A 14280-nucleotide genomic window follows, 5' to 3' on the forward strand; every position below is an offset into this window, starting at 1 on the left:
GGCTTGATTTCACAAAGCCTACTCCTGTCTCCCTGTCATACAATGCTGCACAGAGGGAAATTTCTAAATAGATCTGGCTCTTTTATTTCTAGCTATCGACTTTGTATGGATTTCACTGCCCGGTGTATGAAATCCCTGAAGAGCATTCTAAAGGGAAAATTTATATTTTTCGAGGCATGAAAATACGTTATAAAATGGCGTCGGCCAATCAAAACGGCATGGACATACAGAGCTTATGATACTAACATGAAAAGCATCGGTCCATTTTAATTCGGAAAAATTACGTACAGTCTTTCCAGAAACACACAGAATTTTTTGTGATTGTTGCAGGCAATAATCCTAGATCTTGTGGCACGTTTTCTTAAAAAATGCGATTGAATATGTGGGATATTTATGCAATTATATGTGATGCAATTGCGCGACATGGCTGCGCATGTGTGAAGTAAATGCAACATTTTTCAACTTTCTGCTAAGATGAATGTGTGACTTTTTGCTACAAAAATGCGGGGATTATGAAATCATGCAAGCCCAGCATATTTTGCGAGCAGAAATCTGCAATTTATGTGGCGAAAGTGTGGTATATTTAAAAAAATGCGGCCCTGCATAAATATGCGGACTTTGGCTGATTATGTATTGAATCATGCGATCGAATAGTCACGTTTTTCTGGAGGGACTGAACATATCTTATAAAGAGAACAATTACATTAAACCTACATTAGGACTGCATGAGTAAGACAAAAATCATAATTGCCAATAATTTGTCGTGATTTTCGCCGTGAGTTATTCTTGACCATTAATCGCTTTTACATTGATGTCTTGAATGTTGTATTAACTTTCTGTGAAGCAGCTCCATGGTAAATTCTAAACATCCAAAACTTAATAATAACTACCATAATCATTTGTGATTTACATTTATGTTGTTAGTAAATGGCTAACGGACAACTTATACATTTTAAAAGCTCTGATTCAACACTTAATTTGGTGCCCAAACATACTGCTGAAACACAAAGAAATGAGCACAAATGTACAGCTGCAATTGAGGCTTTTAGCAATTATGTAATTAAAAATAACTATCGTTCATCAGCAAAAAATTCTGACGGATGAATCGTTTAATATAACGTGAATTATGAATCAACATCGGTTATGTAAATAAATGCAATTTAGAAACACTACCTTAACGATCAGAGAGAGGCTAGAAAACATTCATGTAAAAAAGGATTTTTGGAAACATAATAAGTAGCCCTCAGGGAAAAAACTAAACGCTACACAAGTGTAAAAGCTGTCCTTTAATTGAAAAGTTTATAATAATATGTGATTTCAGACGGCAGAGCTGTTTGATCCATAAAAGACACCAATCTGAGAGTTTTTCTTTCCTCATCTCTCGTTCTGTCTGTCTAAACCTTAAGACAGCTGGAAGCAGAGTGGAAGACATGCATGGAAAAGTTGTCTCCCTACATGGGGTGAAACTGTGGCTGTCTTTTCAAAAGAGCAACAGGGAGATGAAGACTGCTGCTTGATGACTCACTCAGGTGGTCAAATGCTGTTAGTCTCACCTCGCTGAATAATACATGACTCTGAGCCAAGAGAGAGCCTGTTTTTATCCCTGGACAACAAACGCGAGCTGAGCAGAACTTTATTTGAGCGACGGACTGAACTCTTTTGGCAAAGGTGCTGCCTGTCCATTTTCACCCTGCAAAGTCTATTGTGCTGTCGCTTCTGACTGTGTTCCAAGGAAATATTCAACAGCTAGTTTTTCCCTTAACCCTTAACAACAGTATCTGCTGACAAACGTGAAACACACACAAAGCTAATCGGGCAAAATGCAAGCAGATAAAAAATGGTTTCTTGAAAAAACATTATCGGGTTGATGGGGAACCACAAAGCAACGTGTGGAGGTGAAGATGGCCGTGTTGAAGCTCACGGTGGAGATTTGTACCCTAGTGAAAGGACTGCAGGTTTTGGGTGGCTTCGTAATTAGATGACAGCTGTCCAGACTCCAGACGCCCAGAGGCAGCAAGGAGAGGGAGAGAGAGGGAGAGAGAGAGAGAGAAAGAGAGAGACCGAGAGAGATAGAGATCCCATATCCAGGGACATACTCATCCGAGAGCTCCAAGCCAACAATTCATGGCTTTGGCAAGTTATACAACCAGACCTCCACCTCATTTACAACCCCAAACATAAGTTCAGGTCCAGCACCTAGGGAAACGCATTGCCTACATCAGCCATCTTACAAAGCAACGTAACTAAAATGGAAATGATACATACGCACATATAAACATACTTTATTCAATAACTAACCAATACAATAACGGATTTATTTTGTACAAAAAATTATTTTTATAAAAAAATTAGGTTTTTTGTGCGTGTGCGTGTGTGTGAAAAGCAAGCATCTCTCTGTCTGGTCAGTATCTCTACTATCTCCATCAAAAACGACACACTATTCATTCAGTTCATTCTGCAAATCACTATGTTCCACATCAGGGTTTCCAGCAGCACTTTGCAGTTTGGGCGGCCCGCCTAAGCTGGGAAACCCAACCGCCTTAACTACGTCAAAAACGACACAATGTTCATTCAGTTAATTTGCAAACCATTGTGATACACATCAGGGTTTCCCGCAGCACTTTGCATTTCGGGCGGCCCGCCTAAGCTGGGAAACCCTACCGCCTTAACAATTCGCTGCACAAAAGCAGTCAAGTGCATCTCAGAGAATAGCGTGGACACGCTTTACAACGTGAGCGGGCACGCGCGCCACACAGCAAAATGAGATGTGGTCCATCACTGTTTATTTCAGCAAAATAAATAGAATTTTTATTAAACTATATTGATTACTGTCGAAATTTGCAAAGCTACAGAGATATAAATTTTTAGGTATATCCCCAAGCCCTAGGAACTGTACTGATGCGTTAAATACATTAACCTATTTCTCATATAAATTAATAAAAAGAATTAAGGTGTCACCATGTCTATTTTTGCATTTTTGCATTGCCATTTCTATTAAGCATAGGAAACATTAGCATCAGGAGCAAACTATGACACCTTAAAATGCTGTCTAGATAGGCAGCTCGCCAGATTTTGGACCAGAGCTATAATGAGCACCATAAAAGCTCATCTTAACCTCAACATAGCTCACTGTGAACATTCACCTCTCTTTACTGTCAGCATTCTCATCACACTGGTGGGAGTGGTTTGACGCTTGATGAGCTCTCCATTTTAAAAGCCAAATGGCAGCCGAGGAGACAAATTGCCATTCACCGTACAAGGACACTGTTGCGGCTCTGTGCTGTTAAGACGGACAGCCACAGTCCAGGCTTTCGTATTGATCTTATGTGTGTATAATCTCTCGGCTAGATCCATAAGCTGCCTGTGTGTAGCGAATATCCGCAGAGCTACAGGGAGCCTTGGACACGAGAACGCCACTCAAAGGCCTGATCGATCCAGCCGCTACACTCTTCTCCTCCATCCATGCGGCTCTGCCTGCAATACAAATACCTATCTCTCTTTCTCCATCCATATCACACTCCACACACACTTTTTTTGGAGCCCTCTGCTTCCTTCCTCTCTTTCTCTCTAGCTCCAGCACACTCAATCTCTCAAGCGACACGGCTGTGTATCTTTTACCGTGAGCCTTTATCATAAACATCCTAATCAATGCACACTTGCAAGCTTGCTATCAAAACGTTGATGGAAAAAGAGCACGAGGGAGAATCTTGATGTCTCGACTTTTAATATTACTCCATCTTATCCAGTGTCCTACATGTGGCAGCCACAAAGTATCTCGTTTCAGTTCTTTCTCCTTTGGTCATTCCATTCGCTTCTCAGAATATTTAATACCCACTCCAACGGTGGGCAGTTTAACATATTGTGTGTCAGTATTCACTAGCCCTCGAATCAAATCTGATTGCAATAAGGCAGCAGCGACTGACCGCCAATGGAATGCTGTACTATATGTGGCTTAACTGTTACACCACAAATATATTTGCATAAAATGCATCTGCAGAGGTGTGAAAACATGATTTGTGTGAACAGTGCTATCTGTAGTGGAGTATAAGACAATGAGGACCAATTGCGAAGCTTGCCATATAAAGAATGTAATGCTAATTCTGAAAAAGCATGCCGTATTTTCCGGACTACAAGTCGCTGCGGAATATAAGTCGCATCAGTCAAAAATGCGTTTTGAAGAGGAAAAAACAAATATAAAACACAGTGGACTACGTCGCGTTTATTTAGAAAATGATTTCACAAAATACAAGCCCGAAGAACAGACATTTAATCTGGAAAGGCAAGTTATTCAACTAAATAATAGCACAGAACAGCAGGCTGAATAGATGTCTGTACATGTTAAAGTAACATAAACCATTATTTACACAATACAGAACATACTTGGGAGGCTGAATAGACTAAATTAACATGACAAGCCAAATCAAGTTTAAAAAGATCCCGAAGTCATTCCGCATCACTGAATCCATTGAATTACATAAATACAGGAGCAGCATAGAGCGGACTCTCACGGCTGTAGACGGTAATGGTTTCTCTTGGTTCATATGAAATAATTTTGACGTGTAAGTCGCACCTGACTATAAGTCCCAGAACCCGCCAAATTATGAAAAAAGTGTTATTTATAATCCGAAAAATACAGTATATGGTGTGTATACAAATGATTTATATTTCATTATTATTTTTTTATCCATCTGTTTGTAACACTCAACAAAATATTAATTAATATTAGAACAAAATACAACCAACAGGAAACAGGAAATTTAATTTCTCTCACAATTCACCTGCTCTGTTCAAACGAGAAAAGAGCTATAAATCTTTACATTTTTGCTCCAAAACATGACGACGTCACATTTATACACCTTTATATTCTCCTCACCGACACTGACAAACATCGAACGACATGCCTCGGATATGTCTGATTCAATTCAGTCTTATCTAAAGGAGAGCGGCAGAGCTCTCCAAAGCAGAGCCGGGGAGGCTCTGCAGGGTTATTACAGAAAGAGCTTCAGATGGAGCAACTGTGTTTTCAAGGACCTTCGGCAGATAATGCCTCCAACCCGATTCCACTGGGGAAACGGCTGAAGGAGGAGGAGGGCAACCATCACCACATTTTTCTCTTTGCCTCTCTAAGCAAACACATCCACACTAAGAAAGGGGTGGGGAGAGTGGAAATTACACAATGGCTATAATTTTCACTGTCTTCCCATTAAATAACTAAGCATTGGCAGCACGCTCCTGCTTGACCTTTCCGTTGCTGCTAAATAAATGAAAGATATGGCAGGGATGATTTAGGACTACATGCACTCGGCAGCTGAGCCGCACGGCCGTGCTTTACCCGATGCCGGAGTGTTGACATTTCCCTCTAGTCTCGTGTACAACCAATTTCTAAACAGCAGGTGAAGAAGAGGCCATGTTTACTGCATAAGAAAAGGTTATTGCCCAGGTCTAGGTTCAGTATTAATGCCTAATAAAGACCTAATGTGGGCCGTTTCACTTTTTGTTGCCATGCACAGCGAAGACAAAGACGGCTGTCTTGTCTGCTTTAGAAAGTGAAGTGTGAAAAATAAGCTTTTGTAAACATCACCACTGCGATTTCTTTTGCATTTTATGAAGAGGCGGTAAATTAACTTAGTCAAGCCCAGTAGCTATGAAAATAAATGCCTTTATATTCACATGTTAAGTTTCATAATACATTTCTTGTGGGGCCTGGGTGGCATGTTTATTTTATGTTAATGCATCCTTTTTCATTAAAGTTGCTCCATACGTACTTGTCCATACAGTTCAACGGTGACATGCACATTTTATGACCTGAGAACTCATTTGGAAATGGAAGTATGAAATCAATCTCAAATTTTCACAAGGATTGATGGATATTGAACAGCAAGACAAAAAAAACGCAACATAACACAATTGCTAATGCAACTTACCGCCAGGTCTGTAAACAACATCGTCCTCTGTAATGAAGGAAGTGATCTCCCCGTTCTCCGTCCGCTCGTAGCGCGACTTCTTTTTGGGCAACTTTTTCTTGCCTTTCTTAGTGCCCTCCTCGGTGGTAGCGGCCCCAGGCGTCTCGTTGTCATCATCCTCGCTATGTTCGCTCTCTGCATAGTTCTTAGCCCCGCCCTCCAGCGTGCAACTACGTCGGGGCCGGGAGCTCTCGCTCTCCCGCGTTTTGTCCCGCTTCTCACGGTCTCTGTCTCGGTCACGGTCGCGCTCTCTCTCCTTGTCCTTCTCTTTTTCGGCAGTCATGATTCGCCACGTGCCTTCCTCTGTCCTCTCACGGCTGGGCCTCCGTGAAAGGTAGACTGTGAGCCTGGGCTTCAGTCTTCTGAATTTACCAATCAAATCCAGGGAAAATTTGGCCACACCAACTACCCCAGTGTTTCAGAAGAGCTAAAGAGGGAGAGAAAGAAAACGACACTGTTAGTGATGTTATCACGATAATCTAAATTTGTTTTTCGCATTTGTTTGGTTTAACCATCTTCCCCACATCAGACAATGAAAGTAAAAAGCCATTTAAAGGTGAAAGAGGTTTTCCTTAACAATCCTATCAAATTGATAGTTTGGGGCGTGACTACGTAATTGTTCAACCAATAAAGAGAGGTAGGAGGGTTTGGACAGGTTCAAAAACAAACATCATCTGGTGACGCAGAAGTTACGTCAGCTTTAATGTCATCGCAGAACCACGCTCTTGATGTGTCATGCTAATTTCCTTCCCCAACAGACCATGAGATATATTAAAAAAAGGGCCTGTTGATATACATGCAATCATTTTAATCAATCGGAGCCCGCGAGCAGCGCTGTGACGCCACGCTGCAAAAGGAACATCAATCGGCAGTCTTCTCCACAGCGGCGACGCGTGTCCTCGGGAGAGCTCTGAGCACAGCTATATCAAAAGAGCACTAACTTCAAGCCGCCCGCTCTATTCCCCAGCTCATTTCTGCTTGCGGATAAAAAGCGCCACTATGTTTCCCCACACGGTGACCTAAACAGGATTCCCCACTGCATTATCAAATAGGCTCAGCTGCACATTTTACAGGGTATTAGGCTTATATAGACCCTCGCACGACTACCCATTTCAAGCCAGAGAATTTCTTTGCCTCTCCCGAACAATACAAGGCTTCTCCTGTGAAGATCCCTTCAGGCCCGAATGTTTGACGGTTGTGTATGCCGGTCACTGCCTGGCCACAGGCGGCCCTACCTCAGCTAGCGCAGCACTCACCCATGGAAATCAGAGAGGACAGGCATGGAGAAGAAAAGCTGGCAACAAACAAGCTCTGGATCAAATCCTGTTTTTACAACGCCATCCGCTTTTAAGTCAACCTTTATGAAAATAAAAAATCAATCTTCTTTTGGCAAAAACACTCTCTAATAAGGAAGAGTGAAATAATTCTGCGAAAATGGAGTGCATTGCACTTGCAAGGGTTGAAACCGCATCCCCGTCTTTAGATAAACTGGAAAGATTACAGTCTCTGGTGTGTCTCAACCTGACAATTGGCGAGAAAAAGCAAGGATGAGTGAATTTAGAAATGTGCGAGCCTGCGGGAGGAGTGTTTGTCTGTGTGAGAGGTGTGTTTACAGAGCAGGTATAAAAATGAAGAGAAATGGCTTATGACAGGCACGCCGGTGCTGCTGACAAGCAGCCGTGTCAATGGCGCCTGTCATCTTGAAAGTCAATGTCGACTGACAGGGCAGCTGCTCTCCTCATCAACCTCAACCCTTGCATTACGATTATAAAGCTCTGATGCAACGTCACAGCCCAAATAATCACCTGAAGCCGAATGTTAGGAAATGTGACATGTTCACGATAGCATCACAATATGCCGGCTTCCTCCTGAAACCTGTTATTGTGGCACCACTAATGTTGTTGCCTTCATATAAATTGCCTGTTCTCATTTGACACTTTGAATAAAAGCATCTGTTAAATAATTTAAATGTTAATGTATACTCAAGCCTTGGAAAAAATGTGCGTAAGGATTGGATGGGGAAACTACAAACGATTTACTTCACAATACTGAGCTCTTCATGTTATTATATTACAATACTGAGCTCTTCTTGTTATTATATTACAAGTTATACAGCAGTACATTTTCATACAGTAGCATCATTAAAGGATTAGTCCATTTTCTTAAAAAAAATCCAGATAATTAACTCACCACCATGTCATCCAAAATGTTGAAGTCTTTCTTTGTTCAGTTCAGAAGAAATTATGTTTTTGGAGAAAAACATTCTAGGATTTTTCTAATTTTAATGGACTTTAATGGACCCCAACACTTAACAGTTTTAATGCAGTTTAAAATTGCCGTTTCAAAGGACTCTAAACAATCTCAAACGAGGCATAAGGGTCTTATCTAGCGAAATGATTGTCATTTTTGGCAAAAAAAATCACTTTTAAACCAAAACTTCCCATCTTTCTCCAGTCCTTTGATGCACCAGCCGACCTCACGTAATACATCATCACGTCAAGGGGTCACGGAGGACGTATGCGAAACTACGCCCCAGTGTTTACAAGTGTGGAGAAAGAGGACCGTTCCAACGTTGTTGTATGTGGAATGATACAAATTAATGTCTTCGTGGGAGTTTATTGTTTAAAATTTTCAGCAAATGTGCATTTCATATGTAACACGTGACCTTTCCACGGCATTACCCAATTACATGGGGTCGCGCTAGCGCGTTACAGAACCGGAGGAAGACGAGAAGTTGTGGTATAAAAGTGATTTTTTTCTTGCCAAAAATGACAATCATTTCGCTAGATAAGACCCGTATGCCTTGTTTGAGATAGTTTAGAGTCCTTTGAAACAGCAATTTTAAACTGCATTAAAACTAATAAGTGTTGGTGTCCATTAAAGTCTATTAAAATGAGAAAAATCCTAGAATGTTTATTTAAATTATCTGGATTTTTTTTAAGAAAATGGACAAATCCTTTTCTGCTAAACCTTTGATAAAGCAATAAAATAAAAAATGACTATCTTTCAAATTGCTGGTGCTTCAATGTTTTAATGAAACAAATTATGTGAAAACTAGGTTAAACCCCTTACTTGATGATACACCCATGATGGAATGAAAAAACATGACACTACTCTAGCTGGTACAGTAACATAATTAAGGTATTACAGCAACACTGCAACATGCTGCCTACGCAAAATGAGAATTGTACAGATGTACGACATATGATAAAAAATAAACTATTAAAGCAAGATTAGCAATCCACACGCACTACTAGACACCTGCAAAATGTGTATCATTTATAACAACAAGAGACTAACAAAGCAAACAGCTTTATGTTTGCGAATATATGTGGCTCATAGCACTAACCAGCGACAATGCAACAGTTCACGTGGCGAATGAATAGTGACCAGGACCAATTAAGCAGTGGCAAGTTCCCCTCTCAACAGTAGCCACAGATGAATAACACGCAGTGGGGCAGGTGAGGCTTGAAGCCATTACACATCAATCACCAGAGCAGGACCTTTTGAGAGATACCAGCTGTCTTAATGGAAAAGGGAGGGAAAAAGAGGCAGGGAGGGAGAAAAATCAGCCATTTGTGAAAGCTGGTTAAAAAAAAAAAGGAAAAAAGCTTCAGGGGTCTCGGCCAACAGCACCTATTTTACCATTTCCATTACTGCAATGAAGTCAAGGGGTGTGAGCCAGGAGGTTTTAAATAAAAATACATTTCTCCTTCAGCGAAGCTCATGAATTAGACCTTCTCACCCCTTCCAACCACACAGTTGCTCTCCCACTATTAACACATCACCTCACAATGGGCACGCAGCAGGGCTCTATTACAAAACACACTCCTTTTTCAACATTATTCTTTCATGCTCCATGTTTTATTCATCCTAAATCACTCTCCTATTACACCAATAGGCCGGTGCATTCATCTCTGTGATTTGAGGCAAAAGCCAGTGAAAGGACATGCAAACACAAACGCCATTTCACAAAGCAAAACCGCCAGGTGATTCATTTCTGAATGTAGCCTGGGTAGTGTATAAAATCTTAAGTCGGTGGCAAAGAATGAGCAGACAATAGAGAGAGATCTATTAATGAGAAGAAAGAAGTAATACAATAATATATGTACATTTTATGGAGATCCCAGATGCTGCGAATTAGTTTTCAATCACGGCATTATGAAACGGTAGAAATTTGCCTGGTGAGGATTACCGGAGGCTTCCCGAAAGGATGGAAAGTTGTGAAATACGTGTCTGATATGATTATGTTTTCGGCAGGGGAGATTAGCCTCAGAACATATCAAACAAAACATTATCTGCAATATGAGTAACTCAGATTTATCAGACAAATGTCTCATTCAAATCTCATCCAACAGAGCTACTCTGAAAACAGCTTTGTTGAAATCAATCTATTCTGCCACAGCGCCAAAGCGAAAAGCTCGATAAATAAATAAAACAACAGACTTCTGAAGCAGAGGTTCAACACAACAGAAACAAAAAACATCACTGGTCCAGCAAAGTAATCAAAACAGATTTCGGGCTTCGGCTGATGAAAGCGCAGCACAGACTGAGCCAACATCAAATTGTGTTAAATTATAACTTACAGCGATGCAATTGCAAAAGTTTACATGATGAAACACCATAATCCCTACTGTAAATACCGATTCAAAGCATCATTTGTCTGATTGTACGTTTATTCTGGAAATGTATTAAATAAAATCCAGCCTACACTAAAACATAATGGCCACTACTGCCTATTTCCAACAATTACTCAGTACTCCTCCATAAATGACTACTTTATTGATATGGTTGTGTGGTACATTGAAGGACCCTCTCTACATAGAAACAGTTTTTATTGAGTTCTAAATTGCATTGACATGCTGATGGATCTTTAAGCATTACCACCAAAGCCCGATCCATTAAGTGAAATAATGTGCGAAAAGGCCTTCTTTCAAAGAATAACTCCCTACAGACTCATTCCTGTCAGATTGATATCTATGCATTCTGTTCCTGTGAGTCTTGCATGAGTAGATGAACAAACTACACTTCTAAGAAGTGTTAACCATTTAAACTATTATTAAACTGGTATTAAAGATGATCACGGTCACATTTAACAATTTAAAACCTTTAACAAACAACTCTTTTATTGGAGGAACAAAATCTTACATTTAAAAAGAAAACGCTGTGGCACTGGAACAGATGCATCAAGCATCCGGCAATACTGACATTATTCTGTATGAATAAATATTATTATTTCAACAGAATGAGATCTGATTTGTTGTTTTGGTTTAACTATTAGAATCTAAGCAGGTGCAAATCAGAAACATTTAATTTAAAATATTTATGCTTGCTTTGTTTTTGGAAATAAACAAAGCTTAAAAAAGCAAACAAAAACAACAATCACATGGGAGCAATTAGGTTTTTAGTGCTGCATATACATCTGTCAGAACAAAGGAAGAATATATACACAGGTATCCTTTATAACAAAATATACTTTGTTTAAATAATCTGACAGTGGAATTGAATGTGATGATGTATTGAAATGCAATGACAAACTACTGAATAATACATTTCTCCATAGACTTAAAGGAATATTCCATTTTCTTAAAAGAAAAATCCAGATAATTTACTCACCACCATGTCATCCAAAATGTTGATGTCTTTCTTTGTTCAGTCGCGAAGAAATTATGTTTTTTGAGGAAAACATTGCAGGATTTTTCTCATTTTAATGGACTTTAATAGAGCCCAACATTTATTACTTACCTCAACACTTAACAGTTTCTTTTCAACGGAGTTTCAAAGGACTATAAACGATCCCAAACGAGGCATAAGGGTCTTATCTAGCAAAACGATTGTAATTTTTGACAAGAAAAATAAAATTGTGCTCTTTTAAACCACAACTTTTCGTCTAGGTCAGGTCCAGCGTGACCTAACGTAAATGCGTAGTGACGTAGGGAGGTCACGTGTTACATATATAAAACGCACATTTGCGGACCATTGTAAACAATAAACTGACACAAAGACATTAATTAGTATCAGTTGACATACAACAACGTAGGAACGGTCCTCTTTCAACACACTTGTAAACACTGGGGCGGAGTTTCGCGTTCATCCTCAGTGACCTCTTGACGTCATGATGTATTGCGTGGGGTCACGCTAGCGCATCATGACCGGATCTAGACGAGAAGTTGTGGTTTAAAAGTGCATATTTTTTATTTTTCTTGTCAAAAATGACAATCGTTTTGCTAGATAAGACCCTTATGCCTCGTTTGGGATCGTTTATAGTCCTTTGAAACTCCGTTGAAAAAAACTATTAAGTGTTGAGTTAAGTATTAAATGTTGGGCTCTATTAAAGTCCATTAAAATGAGAAAAATCCTGCAATGTTTTCCTCAAAAAAACATAATTTCTTCTCGACTAAACAAAGAAAGACATCAACATTTTGGATGACATGGTGGTGAGTAAATTATCTGGATTTTTCTTTTAAGAAAATTGACTAATCCTTTAATATCTACACTGGCAATGATATTTTAAGATGGTACATTGCTTTTAGTAGTACCATGCAAATAATGTTACATATGAAGATAGAAATGCTGCAAAGCCCCACCTCTGTTAAAACGATATATTGATATTAGGGATGCATAATGATTAATAGCAATTAATCAATAGCAGAATAAAAGTTTTTGTTTAGATCATATATGTGTGTGAACTGTGTATAATAATGTATATATAAATATGCACACATGCATGTATAATTTTAAGAAAAAAATTATATATTAAGTATTTATATATAATATAAATTATACATTAATACACAAATGTATATACACATGTAAACATTTCTTAAATTTATACATGCATGTGTAAGCATTTATCTATACAAAGTTATTATACACGGTTCACATACATATATGATGTAAACAAAAACTTCTGCTAAGGATTAATCACGATTAATCGTTATTCATCCCTAATTGATATTAAACGAATGCTCTTGGTATGTATTATATGTTCATAAAATGCTCCCGTTTTTTGGCAAAATGCGTTAAACGATTTAACGATTTTTCAGCAAAGTCCTCTAAGTAAACAGGTTAAGAACTAGATGAACAATGTCACTCATACGTCAAGGAGTTTTACCAAATATTTTAGGATATTTCTATTTTAGGATTATCTCATTTTTGAGCCTTTTACCTTTATTAAGAAAAGACAGTGAAAAACAACTGATACTTCATTAGAAGTGGGGAGTTTTTGCATGTACTTAGAGTGTTTTGCAGCAAAAGAGTCAAATTTGTGAAATACCAATGAATGACTAAAGTGACATTTGTGAAAATAATGCATTTCAATTACTGACTACTAATCTTTTCATTGTTATTCAAGTGAAATTACTGAACCTGAACATAAGTACACATTTAGAAGAAAACATGTCAGATGCACTTAAAGGGTTTTACTTCTGAACTCTTCATATATATCACAGTATTAAAATTCATCAAAAGTATATTGATTTTGACACCATAATATACTGTAATGCACAATTGTATTATTTTGAAAACTATGCCAAGGTTTATGATTTAAATACAGAAGTCAATCTTCAAGTCAAGCAGTTAATCTAAGGCGCCTGTAAACCTGAGGCTGAAGGCTAAGCTCCAAGCAATCCGAGTATACACAGATAGTAAGTGGCTGTGTATGCGATTGTGTATTCCCACTGCAGTTTTCCCGGAGGGGCCGGCTCCCCATCAGTGCTCGTGTCTATTATCAGCATCAGGCCTGGGAGTAACTTCATTTCACACTGTAAGACATAAAAACACTGCAAACCACACTGAGGGCTCTCAGACCAGTTTGTCTGTGTGGCGGTAAGATCTCTGGTTATTCCAGCGCTGTGCTTTTAAGGCTGTGTGGCAAACATCTAAATGGAGTATCATCACCAGAGGAGTCATTTGAGTGGGAGCATGATAAAAACAAAGGCGGGGAATGCTGTATCCTATTTCGTCCGAATTCAAAACTGTACAGTGATTATTGATGAATGTCAAAAGGGCCATAATGTCTTGTCTGATTTAATAAATGAAAGTCGGTGAGGGTATGTATATTAAACAATCAATATACATTTGAAGAAAGTAATATTTACAGGGCAAATTGCAGTATCAGATCCGTCCATGGTTTGTCCTCGCCAAGCAAAGAAAATCAATACCCAATCAATTGCAAATAAACACCATAAATCCCCCATAAAAACAGGAGGATATTAACATTATGCTCTGATAATAACATTACATCCAACCTCCCCTCATCTACTTTGATTCACAATACAATGAATTCAAAGTGAATGCGGGCGTTTACAAAAGCCTA

The 14280-nt window shown here is 38.9% G+C and overlaps 1 protein-coding gene across 2 annotated transcripts in view; it reads right to left on the reverse strand.

Annotated features, from left to right (window-relative positions):
* Positions 1-14280, reverse strand: part of rerea (arginine-glutamic acid dipeptide (RE) repeats a) — a 137991-nt gene that overhangs the window by 109960 nt on the left and 13751 nt on the right. For both annotated transcript variants that reach the window (XM_065285859.2, XM_065285858.2), the window contains exon 2: positions 5925-6390. In XM_065285859.2, the coding sequence (XP_065141931.1) occupies positions 5925-6246 (322 nt within the window). In that variant the 5' untranslated portion in view covers positions 6247-6390. The remainder of the gene's footprint in view (positions 1-5924; positions 6391-14280) is intronic.

The sequence above is a fragment of the Paramisgurnus dabryanus genome, chromosome 21 (genome assembly GCF_030506205.2).
Source record: "Paramisgurnus dabryanus chromosome 21, PD_genome_1.1, whole genome shotgun sequence".
NCBI lineage: Eukaryota > Metazoa > Chordata > Actinopteri > Cypriniformes > Cobitidae > Paramisgurnus > Paramisgurnus dabryanus.